This window comes from Trichoplax adhaerens, genomic scaffold (assembly GCF_000150275.1).
Source record: "Trichoplax adhaerens TRIADscaffold_4 genomic scaffold, whole genome shotgun sequence".
NCBI lineage: Eukaryota > Metazoa > Placozoa > Uniplacotomia > Trichoplacea > Trichoplacidae > Trichoplax > Trichoplax adhaerens.
In genome coordinates this window covers 5,873,954-5,887,479 of record NW_002060946.1, presented here as the reverse complement: position 1 = coordinate 5,887,479, position 13,526 = coordinate 5,873,954, and the positions used below count along the sequence as shown (strand labels likewise).

The following is a 13,526-nucleotide window of genomic DNA, read 5'->3' as shown; positions in this document are numbered from 1 at the left end:
TAGAAATTAAGCGTTTATGCTGCCCCTCTAGTTAAATTCAAGGTTAGGTTACAGAGCAAATTGTTACTACTTGCCCTGTGACAGAAATATCATAAATAAATTAAAGCCACTAGACCACGTATACGACTCTGAATTAAGACATTAAGCAATTTGCGGTTTAAATCGGGTTGATCTCGGCTTCATAAGATCATTTATATAGAAAATGGCATTATTTAGTCTAAAGATTAAAATTGTAGTCAAGATTAAACGCATTCTTTTAATTTATCAACCTTTACGGTACCTATTACCGCATGCACATAGGGTTTGCTTATACAAGTATGCATAATACTATAATTAATTGGTACATGCTTGATCTCTTAAAGTTTAAGTTTCCTTTCATTGTATATTACTTCTTAAATGTTCATATAGGCCTGCCACCTGGATTTTGCTTCTGTGATAGCCACATCGCTGGAGTACACTTTAATCTATTAATGACGCCATCTTCACCATCTTTAAAAATATTGAATAGAAATTGTAATCGACTACAGAATTTTTCCACTATACGAAATGGTATGGCATAGATATACGCGTATATTATATCTATCTAATAAGTGTCGTGCATTTAAAGATAAGACATAATCCGTTTTATATATATTTTGATTATGATATATCTTCTGTAGCAAGAACTAGTTATTATTTATAGAATAGAATAACGCAACAAATACTATTAATGTGCCGGATCTTACGAATAAATACTAATATCTAGAATTTATTGCCACTATATGGAACATTCATTGAAATCTCTATTCTGCTATAGATATCGAAGGAATTACCTCTGTTAAGTGTACGAAAAAATGTGTTCTGAATCCTCATGAGTTAAACATTTGCGATTGCCGAAGCAGGAAAATTGTTCATTTCGTTAATGCCTTAAAGGTAAAAGTAATTATGTTCTTATTACGCAATAGACTCCATTAGAAATAGCTTAAAGTTATATATATATACATTTTAACCAAGTATCGGAAGACAAGATTTAAGCAACAACTTCAATATCAATTAAACTAGCTCTTTTTAATCATTCTTTTTCAACTGCCCATCTGGAATAATGAACTTAATAAAACATCTTTCTTGTTCATATAGAATCAGTCCAGTACATCGCTCGCTACATTGATCGATCACCTGCAAAAACTACATATAGCAACGGTTCAATTTCTACGGAAACTGCCAAGGATAGGAATTAACTTGAACATTAATTCTAAGTACTTTACGGATGGCTTAGAAGTTGCTTTTCAGCACTTAAATAAAAATTTTAAGGACGTTGACATGTTAGACTTAATAGCAAGCGTATGTATATTATCAATAAACTAACAACATCTTGATTTGTAGCATTACAATACGCGTAAAAGTGTCTATAAGTCATATTAATTTCTCATAGTATGGATATAAGTACTTGATGGTATTAATTTTAATGGCATATACCTCATGCTAATCTTATGCAATATTATTAATTCTTGAATTTATAAAGTGTGCACTGGAAATAATTGATGAAACATCAACTTATCCATTTTGCGATCAACAGGTTCGTTTTAAGTTTATTGGTAAAATTTTTGTGGCTTCATTTTTATATAAGAAAAAGCAACCTGAATTTTGAGGAAAAATAATAATAATTAATAACATAATTCATTACTTGAACTCGAAATAGGATAAAATTACTTTATCAATGATTAAAAATGAAACATCTAATTACCTAAATGGAAGGCCATTATTATGCTGTCAGACTGGTCTAAATGTAGATAGTGAGGGCTGTCCAGAATTACAGAACGGTAATATGAGCTAATTTGGCCGTTATCTATTCATTTTCAGTTTTAGGATAATACCTAGCCTTCAATTAATTATCAGTTATTTCGTAAATGTACCTGACAATGTCAATTTTTCAGAAGCAGCAAATTGTAAGCTTAATCTAGAACAAGTTGGAAGTAATACAATTATCTGGAGAGAAACTTATCCCAATCATACAGCTATAGCTGAATGTAGCCAATATTTCGATTCTACTGTAAATGGTTTGTATGATTTTATTTCGTTTATTTTAGCTAACTGTCTTCATTGCCTGTGCTACTTATGCTATCTATGCCATATATATACTTATACTTATGGCCGTTCTATTAGGCGATGTTAGCAGATTGTGCAGGTTAGCCCATCGTAACACATATCAATGGTCACCTACTTATACTTGTCACTGTTTCTCCGTACTTGTTGCTGAAGTTCAGGAGAGGGTAATTTAATATTAGTAGTAAAATTTTAATTCAACTTCTCTGGATCTAAGAGTTTTTACTAATAGATGCAATTATTTTATAAAATTTGATAAACAGCTAACCCGTTCGTATGCTAAGAATTACTCCATAAATTACCTTAATGTCATGGCAAGCTTCCTCCATGAGCACCAGGGAGACACTCCAGGAAAGAATTTAACTATTACATCTCTACAAATTATTTATGATATTACATTAGCTAGAAAGGAGACGAATGATACTGAAGGATATGGGAATCTCACAAATGTGAGTGCCGTTAAAATATTGTTTTAAGTATTTCTAAATCTTAAATTGAGACAAAATCCGATCGACTGATATTGACCCAAATGGAAGTGAACTTTAATCTTCTTCGTAAGTCTAGTCAAATATTTTTATACTACGTCTATATTTACATATAGTGCTTACTTAGAACTTCAGCAGCTATTTTACAGCAAGACATTAGCCATACTGGAACAACTTGTCCAATCCAGGTAATTGCTGTCATATTAACGGGCATGATATCACACCACAACTCTTTTGCTGACATTGGCCATTTTAGATTGATAATATGGTGTAGGAATTTTGCTATCCTGTAATAAAGCCTCGTTTATTATTTAGAAAATGCAGCATAATTGGCTATCTCAAGCATTTTATCATCTCGCAGTTTTATCTATTGGGCAATTAACGACTGAACGACTATTAGGACCTGCATCTCAATTTAATTATACCTCACGAAATTATAGTCTACTAATCTTAAATGAACTTCATCAATACAACAATAGTTGTGTTGAGATTGGAGCTGCTGTTCCGCCTGCAAGTAAAAATGACACTATAACTTATAACTCGAGTATAAACGTTTTAGGAACTGGTACCGGCAACGTAAGCAATAATTGTAGTGTTCATTATATCCGAAAACTATGAAAACTTACGTAAAGAAAGTAATTGACTATTCTCTGACATTATTCCTTGGTTTTGCTATAGTTGTTTCTGTAGAGTACCGGCAATTTATGATACCGATCACGTTCATATTAAGTCCTATTTATACTTCAATAGTTATTCTACGTTTTAAATATGGTTATAGGATGTATGTACTGTGATAGTTCACCTTCTACTTATTAATACTCCATGGATAGGTTATAAACATTTAGGGAATGTCTTTAATATCAGTTTTCTGTTATCCCTTGATCAGCCTTCATACTACCAGGCAGAGCTTAAATATACGTGTATGTTGGTTGAGAATTATGGTTTTGCTATCAATAATATATGCAAAAGAAAATAATTTACTATCTGCCCTTGTTTCTTTCGATTATGTTGTAAGTGTTAGAGAAAAGTATGTTCAATTTACCTCTTCAAGGCTTATTACTATTTTTTCTGGACTGACTATAAATTATGCTCAAAGTAAGTTCTATCTTCCTTTTAAAAATATCAGCAGAAAAGAGACATATAGCATTGTAAAGGACCACTGGATACTTTACAGATAAAGCATCCAGTGATCTATGCACGCACGTACAATCAACTTGTTATTTTCTCGGTCCTCTTTCACTCTGTTATAAACACTGTCGAGTAGGAAATAATCCACTGTTCGTTAGCTGTAATTCCTCACTTTTACTATAAATATTGATTGAAGAAAAAGAATTTACTGTATGCCTATATGACATTATCTACGAGTAAACTACTTTAACCTGCTTCTAATTCGAATAATGGAATATGTCCATTCGATCATCGAATAACTAAATTGGATATCAAGGATATTATTCCATAAAGTACGCTATGTGTACTGTACTTAACATGATGCTTGCACTACTAAAACTGTTAGGATAAGTGCGAACCAGACGCTATAATTCTTTGTAATTTGACACTGATACATCATAGAATTATTAATGGCTACTCTCTGCTTCATCTATTATCTACTGTGACCACATAAGAAATTATATATTAGTGTAGAAGTATTTCATTATTTTCCTTTCGAGCTATTAAGCAAAATGCCGGCTTCCATATTATTGTTTTTTAATAACCTATAAAATTGACTTTCATAACAATAGAAATATAAAGCCATTTGGATCTCTAGAATTGTAGCTAAATTAAAATTTTAACTATTCGAATTATTGAGAGATATTATATAGGTTAAGTAAATTGACTGTAAAAAGTAAAATAGAGCTTTATTATACTGTAGATAATTGATGATTTCGACTATTTGTACCTTTAGGGGACTGACGGCGATGAAATTGTATTATTCTACATTGGGATTGTTGGATTTAGCTTGTCTTTATTTGGATCTTTAATTATGATGGTACTATATGCAGGATTAAGGTATGTATCACATATAAAGTAACCAATGCGCCAGTATAGGCCATTCTTCATTATTATAAATATTAACCATTCGATGGGTTATCCTACGATGATGATGATAATATAATTTGCTATAGCTTCCTTCTTTTTCGTAGTCGTAATGTTATATTATTTAATATCGCAGAATTTCCCTATTTCCAAAAGCCTTCATCAACATTAATCTATTATGCGCTATTATAGCATCTTATCTAGCATTTACAATCACTACGAATATAAAATATGAGGTGATATGCAAATAGGATATTCAAAGTAATGTATCCATTTATTTTTGGCTATACTCAAATTACCTCCTTAGTCTACTACGACTTATTGTGATTCATACGTTGAAGGTCTACTCGGAATGAATTAATTTATTTTATTTTTAATCGATAGAATGGATGCTCATCAATCATTCTTACGTTACAATATCTCTTTACTACCATATTTACTTGGCAATTATGTGAAGGAATTTGTCTGTACTTAAAGACAATTACCTTAACTAGATATAGAGATGAAGCTAAGAAATCCATGTTCAGGATATTACTTAATTCTTGGTATAATTTGTGCACGGTAGTTCACGATTGGAGTAATGCAAGGATGTTTCTCTGCTACCTTTTCATCGGTTGGGGTAAGAGAGTAAATACAAGTATAGGTTTGATTACTAACTGCAATGGATAGCAACTGTCCGAATTAAAATAGTGTCAGTGTCTACTCATCCTAACATACATATGCTACGTAAGCTTGTCGAACTGCCTAGATTGCGTTTTATTTCATATGATTTCTAATGTGTTGTAGGTGTAAGTATAGACTTTGATTTGTTTCCATGCTATTTCACAACCATAGACCTTTGAAGAGTTGACAATTTCCACATTCTCAAAGGCTAAAAGTGTACTCTACCTTTAAATGTCAATTATGAGTTGATATGATGCTCTTTCTTTATAGCTCTTCCAGCTGGAATATGCGTTGTAACATATTTTGCTTGGCCTATGGCCTATTTAGATACCCCAAGCGGGCAAGTGTAAGTAAAATAAATCGATTAATTATATCGATGATATTTCGTAGTTTGGTTTATTAAACATAATTTATAGTTTTTCATTGCGACGTGAAAAATGACTGATATTAATGAATGCAATAAAAGACATTGATTGGTCATTTTTTGTACCAATATAACAGGTGTTGGTTACCTTCTACTTATATCTGGCTATTTCTCACTCCTTTGGCTATTATTCTATTGGTAATATAAGATGTTAGATTAATTACTGTGGTTGTGCTTCATATGATTCGCAGTTTATTAAAAGTTTCTGAATCAACATTTTACTGTTTTACTGTTAAACTATTTCAATATCTGATTTTTTATTTCCCTTCTAACAATTTCATTTTACTTCATGTTGCATTGCTTCGTAGATTAATCTGACGATCCTATCAAGTGCTATATACAAAATGCATAACTCACTAGCTCGCAGACAAGAATCAGAAAGATATGCCAGTGCCACAAATTTTCAATCTCATCAAGCACACCTTCCTCGACTTTCACGACAACTTCAACCGATTACTTTGACCACTTTTAAGTGAGATTATGTTGTATAAATGATAAAAATTTTATTGTTTTAGTCAATGGCTCTCTATCAGGTTGTTTTCTAAGCTGGATTTTTACAATTGCTCGGAATTACAATTATTACTCTTTTTATTCTATTTTTAAATATATGCTGGAATAATAGAAACGACTTACATGATAAAATTCAATCGATCTATAATTGTGAGAAAAATGAAAAGGGAATTTTAAATTTGTTTTTCTCTTTCTATGCAGAGATCTTCGTAATGCGATACTTCTTTTGCCATTGTTGGGACTTTGTTGGTTTCCCGCACTTTTTCTTCCGATTAAGAACGATCAAGTAGCAGACTATATTTTCACTATTTTGGTCTCTCTACAAGGATTCCAAGTCTTTCTCTTTCATGGTGTCCTTGATCGTCAGGTTGTATTCTTTATCGTACTTAATAAAATATCACCATTTAATTTTGGCATAGAATTAAGTTGTTACAGCTTGATCTATTCTACGGTAGATCAAATGATACAATGCTTTATTCTCCATGCCCGTAAACTTACTTTTGTGCACGATATCTAAGAATATGGTAGTTTAGTATTGACTATGGCATTGAATAAACTTAATAGCAGTTTGGTGTAATCTACCTTGGTGATAAATTAATAGATGTCTATAGCTACTCAAACCAAAACTATATTAGCCCAGAACGAAACCATTACAACTTGATTGATCACTAACATTATAGTCATTAATAAAAGTACTTTGACATAAAATAAAAATTCTGCACGGTGCCCTACAGTAGATTGAGACGGTAATATTGTGATTTATTAAGATCTACTTTGACACAGAAAAATTATTGCATTCTGTTATAGCCTAGTGTGAGTAAAAAATTGTATTTTGATGTTGGGTATATTAAAAATATAAAACTATTACCGTAGGATGCAGTCGACAGTAGATAATATTCTAGTCGTTCAGTTTGACTATGGTAATTAAATCCATTTTAATATAGAATGAAAGTGTGTATAAAGAGTACGAAATTAGCCTACTATACATACTAGATTTTTGGGATATACAGTAAAATCATACCATTATAGCTTGATAAGACTTGCAATAGATTATCGTAATCTTACAACATTTCGCATTGACCTATAAAAATCAGTTTCACGCCATAGGTAATGATTACAATACGATTTACACTTATCTAGACTGCAAAATTATGGTCTTTGGTTGCCATCTAAATATGATCTTACTCGACATATTATCTTCTAGATCAGCGTTAATTTCCGAGAGAGAAAATTTCGTCCTAACTTGATCGGCCGATTCTTAAAGAATTTATTACCTAAGCATCAGCACTTTGGAAGCAGTGTAAGTAGAATTTCTATTTTACAGTGTATTTGACGTATTTTATTATTGGGTTATTTCACTATAGTAGAATATGCTAAGTAACTCGTTCGTGGCAAGCGTAGTAGCAATGAGGCTATCTCGTTCACCTTATGGTATAAATTTTTTTGCTTTTAATAAACATTTTTATTGATTTATTGCATTTATGGACTTTAATATCGAATTTAGGCTACCTCAAGATATCGTAGTGGCGTGATATCGACCTCTAGAGGTAAGATTATCATTAGCTTTGGGAAGGTAAAAATCTTGCGTGGAGCACCACAATTTTTTCTGCTTATATCATCCTGATTTGCGATCTATTTCAAGGCATTGGATAAGCTATAGCGTTAACACAAGAGTATTTCATTGCTTTTGTAGATTTTGTCTTTAATTCGGAGTTTGACCTGGATTGTCAGCATATGGGTATTGCAAATCCTAATAGTCAAATATGAGTTTCAACCGACAAGCGCAGACTAAATTTTGGAAATTCTAATTAGAGACGTCAAGAAAAGCAAGTGAATGACACATGCTGATGCCAGGTTTACTTCATTCAAGATATTAATGATTCATTAAATGGTAGAATTAAAGTAGAATTCATTAAAACTGAAAGCTCTTAGTTCATAAAGTAAAAGAAATAGAGAGAATGATGAGATAATGCCTGATGCATACTCGTACTTATATTTAAATTTCAGACTTGTATCCATTCTTTTACAATAGTTTCAAGTGCCCTACTTGATTAACAACGGCTTTTATAGTGATAATTTAAAGGTTTACTCAAGTTGGCTAACATATAACGTCCTTCTACAATAGCAATGATGCTCGATGATGCTAATAATGAGGGGTACAGTACATATCTATTTTAGGCTGACTTTGTCGTTATCGTGCGCAAGCTAAATCTATCTGATTATTTAATACCTTATATTGCCTCAAGTTTTGTAATAGATCATTCAATTATACTTCGACTAAGGCTTTTTACAAGTTTCTTATTTCAAGATCAGTGTATGGAAATAAAATTGAAGCAGGAGTATCATTTGATCTTACGGAATGGTTTATTGGTTGATGTGATGGTATCCAGTCTATGAATGATTTTGAATTCTACAGTACTTTATAGCATATACTCGTATATACGAAGTTGAATAGCCTTCTACTTACTCTACTACAGTCTCCATGATTCCCTTGAAGACTTTATTACAGATAGCAACTCACGATTCATTCAAGAGCACAATCCTAGGACGACTGTAGTTATAGTGATGGTATTATTCGAAAATATTTGTGGCGTTGTCGATAATTATAATCACTACAGTACTGTAGTTTTAGGCAAAATGCTTATCTTATTTATGTCAGATAACATACCGTTATCTATGATGTTATACATTCTTTAATAGATAACGACATGATTTTATAATATTATCTATCAACTGATGACTAATATTGATGTAGATTTAGTGTAAATTGAGTGATTTTTCAATTAAGTTTGGGTTTAGTTTTGCCCATACTATTGTAGTGATATAGCAGTTCCTCTGAGGATAACACTACTGTAGATAAATGTCAGCGAGGACAAACCTGACAGTAGACTCGTAGTTATAGTTTCCTGAAATACGAGTAGTGTCACTTTCTCCTCGTTCCAAATTGATATTTGTAAGAGCGGATTAATTAAGATACGTCCAGATGCGACACATTCAGCACATTTAGTGCATGGCTAGCTAATTTATGATTGTCGAGTGCTTGCCCAGTTGTTTCTGTCTTGTCTAAGCTAATCAAAGGTACGTTGGTATCTTGTTGTACTACTGCAACATCATACGTAAATACGATTAAAACAGTAGTGGTCCATGTCTTAGTAGTCGTTGACATTGCCAGGGACTACTCAACTTCTTTTGTCATTGTTTTCATAATAAATACCTTCATTTAAGAAAGAATTGGGAAGGAACCTGATTTAGAACGAGTTTGGGACAGGGATATACCAAATGAACTGTTCAGTATGACAATTATGAAAAAAGAAGTTGATTACTGTAGTCTCTGACCCAAACTTGATGCAATAGGGGAAAAATGAAACCTCTGCCTACATCACAACCTCAGACTACCATTTTAGACCACAGAAGACCCGGACTGTTTCCTTCCCTCAGACAGACGGACGTTTCTTCCTAAAAATGAGGCTGGAAATATCCCAAAATGACTACTTAGTATGGATCTTCTGTGTCTGTTTTCGAGATCGCTGGTACTAATTTCAATAGCGCCTATGATCTTATATAACTGTTTTCAAGCAGAACCTTGTAATAGGTAATGAGATTTAATGCAATATTACTTGATTGAGAAAACATTTGGTCAATTCAAAGTCGACCGACGGCATGCTGGAGTCAAGTGCTGCCATAACGAAGAGTTGGGCACAATACTATGACGAAATGAGGCAGAAATGTCTGTCCGTCCAATAGTGAGCACGACCGCCTAGTACTGTACAGTGTACAGTGTACAGTACTCTAGACAGTACAGTACAGTACAGTACAGTACAGTACTGTACTTACCATAGAGTCTTAATTCGATGATACAGTACTTACTGTACTTATGACTGTAATCATTGTACTGTACGCTAGAGACCCTCTACAGCGTGTCCAAGTACTGTACTGCGCAAAAAAGAACACTTTTTGCGGTTAATTAAAATAAAAAACCAATCAAACTTATACCATTCGAAAGCTTAGATTGTATAATAGATGAAACTGAAGACAGATTTAAAAAAATTCTGCTTAGTGTTAGCGTAGTTAGTGATTTAAAAGCGTTCCAAATTCAAGGACCAGTTGGGTCCGCTTGCATGGAAAATTGGCGGAGTCTGAGCATGCTCTATCTACTGTACTATACTGTACAAGTGTACAGTACTGTACATCACAAGAATAACAGTAATACTGTACAGTACAGTACAGTACAGTATAGTACAGTACTACAGTATGATTGACATCACATGGTAGGGCATGTATTGTAATAAAAGTCAAAGAAAAATTGATACCGACCACCTGGTAGTAGCTGACGCCTGACTCAAGTCACTCTGCTCGAAACCTAGACAACCGAAACAGTATCGTCAGCTTTTCAACAGCCTTGTTGGACGAAATTGCAGCTTCAGTATTCACTTTATTCCAATCGAATCGCTGTAGTTCATTAGAGCAGCAAGCGATCTACCCTTGAATATCTAACATGCATCTGATGTACTATCAAGATCAAGATGGCAAACGAGTTTACACGATGAAGGTAAGGACGATGTTCATAGATCACCTTAGTTTGTTCAATCATTGCAAGCAAGAAACGATTTGATGGACAACACTATTTTATCATCACTTTGTGGCTGTTGTATGCTCATCTTAAGATGGTGCTATTGCCATAACTAGGATACAAATATATTGCGCAATGCTACCGATGTTGATGCATTCTTGCTCAAGCATAATGACGCTTGACATTGTACTCAGATAGCAGAGAAGAAACATCAGCAGATAACTTCTTCTCTACTTCTTACTTTGCTTCCTGATGACGCTGCATTGAATTCTTAATGCGAGTGTTGACTGCAATACTCTTGCTATTATACCATAGGAGTTCTATGAAAACATAGTTTACTACTCACATATTCATAAAAGAGCCGATACCGTATTCGTTCCGTCGGAATGATAACAACTGATATACAATTAGTTAGTACAGCTTAAGAAGTGCTATAGCGTAAGAAATGATAGCTGCGGTACATTGATGATACTCCATACAAGCAGATAGCCATAGCTCTAACTGAAATTTGCAATCTTGTGCTTTTGTGTAGCTATCGGTAGCTACATTCGTTATTGCCCAATGATAGGATGCATCTGGTGAGCAGTATAGTATTACTCCAACATGAAAGCAGTTCTTTCATCAATGGCAATACTACTGTACCGTTTGAATAGCTTTGCGATCCTATCGAAATCCAATGACATAGAAATGACGTTAGCTGACGTCATGATAAGTTAATCCAGCACATATCATCATAAGATGTCGAATTTGTAAGCTTAAAAAAGTCGTATACAGTTAATAGGGTACTTTCAAGGATTTCGCACTTGGACTGTATCGATATACACTGTACATGAGAGTATTTACAGTAGTTCATGTCTAAATGAAATTATCTTCAAGAGCACTAAGCTATGCACCCTAACAGCAATCCTACTATTGTAGATGCAGCATAACAACGAACTAAGTCAATATTTTGCTTTTTATTCCTTTTAGAAAGTCGACCCGAACGGCAAACCAACTATTTCTGCTCATCCAGGTAATATCTGGTTTTAGTTACCGATTTATATGCCAGCACTAGTATTTAAAATATAATACTTAATTTAGGGGAAGGGAACGTTTCATTCTCTCTCTCTTTCAGTTCAATTCTCTATTTAGATGTACTGTAAATATATAATATTCAGTATACACTACATCTACAGCATATAGTGCTCCGATTGTTGTTACAGTAATGCTCCTCTACGAGTATACACGCATTCATGCCTACCAAAATTATAATAATAATAAAATCTCCAGCTGCTAAATTCTAAATGTTATTAATTATTATAATCGTTAATGCAGCTCGCTTCTCACCGGATGACAAGTATTCTCGTCAACGTGTTCTATTAAAGCGCCGGTTTGGCTTACTATTGACCCAAGCACCCATGCCTGTGTATTAGTATGAAACCACATCACCATATGCAAACTGATATCTTACCGAATTTAATGTCCTTATCTAGTACAAGTGGATAAATATGTTGCAAATTTTCACGAAATCCGTATTTTGTTAATAGGAAGAACAAATCTTAAAACGCTGTATTTTGTCCTAAAAATGTTTATGTTTTATCACTATGGTATGTTGATAAGGTTAAAATCTCTGTATTGTCCGTGAGGTTAAAAGGAGAACTGCTGTGACCTTGATCACAGCTTTTAATGCATTGTAATAAGTATATTCTTCATATGGAAAATATTCCACTTCCGAAATGATAAATAAATAAAATGAAAGAATCCTATCTTAAATTATAACAGCAGCCAAATGAGTAGCTACAGTACCCAGCTTACTAGATCAGGTAGTTTCGTTAATAGAAAAAATTAACATTTTGAGTATAAAGCTAATCCTGTAAGTATCATTATCAGTTCTTTGAGCAATTACATATCGTAGTAGATTCTGAGTAAATTAAACATTCTTATATACCGATAAATAATCATAAAATACAGTGTGTTAAGAAAGTTTTTATATACATAAAAATGACCAAAAATATGACTTAAAGTAACGTACAATACAGCACTTTACATCAACACGTAGCTTCTAGCAATAATATGTATATATATATATATTACCGTCAAAACGCATAGAAACTTAGTAAACACGCTGTGCTTTATGTTGTCATATTATCACTAACTGGTCATCTATTTTGTGTGCTAAGGATGTTACTTTATATTACTGTTAAGATCGTAGCGTGCAAATACTTTTAACTCTCAGATAAGTGGAGCGACACTGGCAACTATACTTCCACGTAAATATCTCTCTTATTGATTCTTTCAACTCTTATACACGTATACTTATGTTTATCTGATGCGTAGCCGTACAGTAACCGATAAGAATGCTTGCATTCAGATCTGCAAGGAATCATACAATAAGATAATATTACTTAACATGTATTAAGATCTCCAAAGCAGCTAAAGATCAGGATCACTATGAACTTATAAATTATATTACAGGAAAACCGGTATTTTATCTGCTGTAGGCAAACATTTACTGTCATTAAGTGTCACTGACTGACGATCCTGAATACTGTCATAACTAAGATAGGCATAACGGTAACGACTTAAGCAATGCGTCTACGTAATTTATCACAGTACATATTCATATCGTGCATGTACCGTACAACTTTGACCAGTTCGTACTCGGATTAATTAACGGCATTACGGCATGGATTATATCGTACATTTTAGTACATAATCTTAACAAGAGAGTAATAGGCTCTACAGGTGCTACGCATTTTATGAAGGATGAAATAGTTCC

The 13,526-nt window shown here is 33.2% G+C and overlaps 2 protein-coding genes across 2 annotated transcripts; both read left to right on the top strand.

Annotated features, from left to right (window-relative positions):
* Positions 1 to 290: 290 nt before the first annotated feature.
* On the top strand, positions 291 to 7,965 carry TRIADDRAFT_55869 (uncharacterized protein; the record flags this gene model as incomplete). The annotated part of the gene is made up of 18 exons (XM_002112103.1): positions 291 to 315; positions 409 to 549; positions 797 to 912; positions 1,117 to 1,320; positions 1,502 to 1,555; positions 1,679 to 1,799; positions 1,914 to 2,036; positions 2,143 to 2,249; positions 2,346 to 2,531; positions 2,684 to 2,755; positions 2,883 to 3,143; positions 4,471 to 4,574; positions 5,388 to 5,389; positions 5,535 to 5,610; positions 6,400 to 6,565; positions 7,403 to 7,498; positions 7,703 to 7,745; positions 7,892 to 7,965. The coding sequence occupies 18 exons, from the start codon at positions 291 to 293 to the stop codon at positions 7,963 to 7,965; spliced, it is 1,971 nt and encodes a 656-aa protein (XP_002112139.1).
* A 2,548-nt stretch (positions 7,966 to 10,513) lies between these two features.
* TRIADDRAFT_35903 (expressed hypothetical protein) lies at positions 10,514 to 12,488 on the top strand. The gene is made up of 3 exons (XM_002112102.1): positions 10,514 to 10,747; positions 11,738 to 11,780; positions 12,083 to 12,488. The coding sequence occupies exons 1-3, from the start codon at positions 10,694 to 10,696 to the stop codon at positions 12,178 to 12,180; spliced, it is 195 nt and encodes a 64-aa protein (XP_002112138.1). The 5' UTR covers positions 10,514 to 10,693; the 3' UTR covers positions 12,181 to 12,488.
* Positions 12,489 to 13,526: the final 1,038 nt, after the last annotated feature.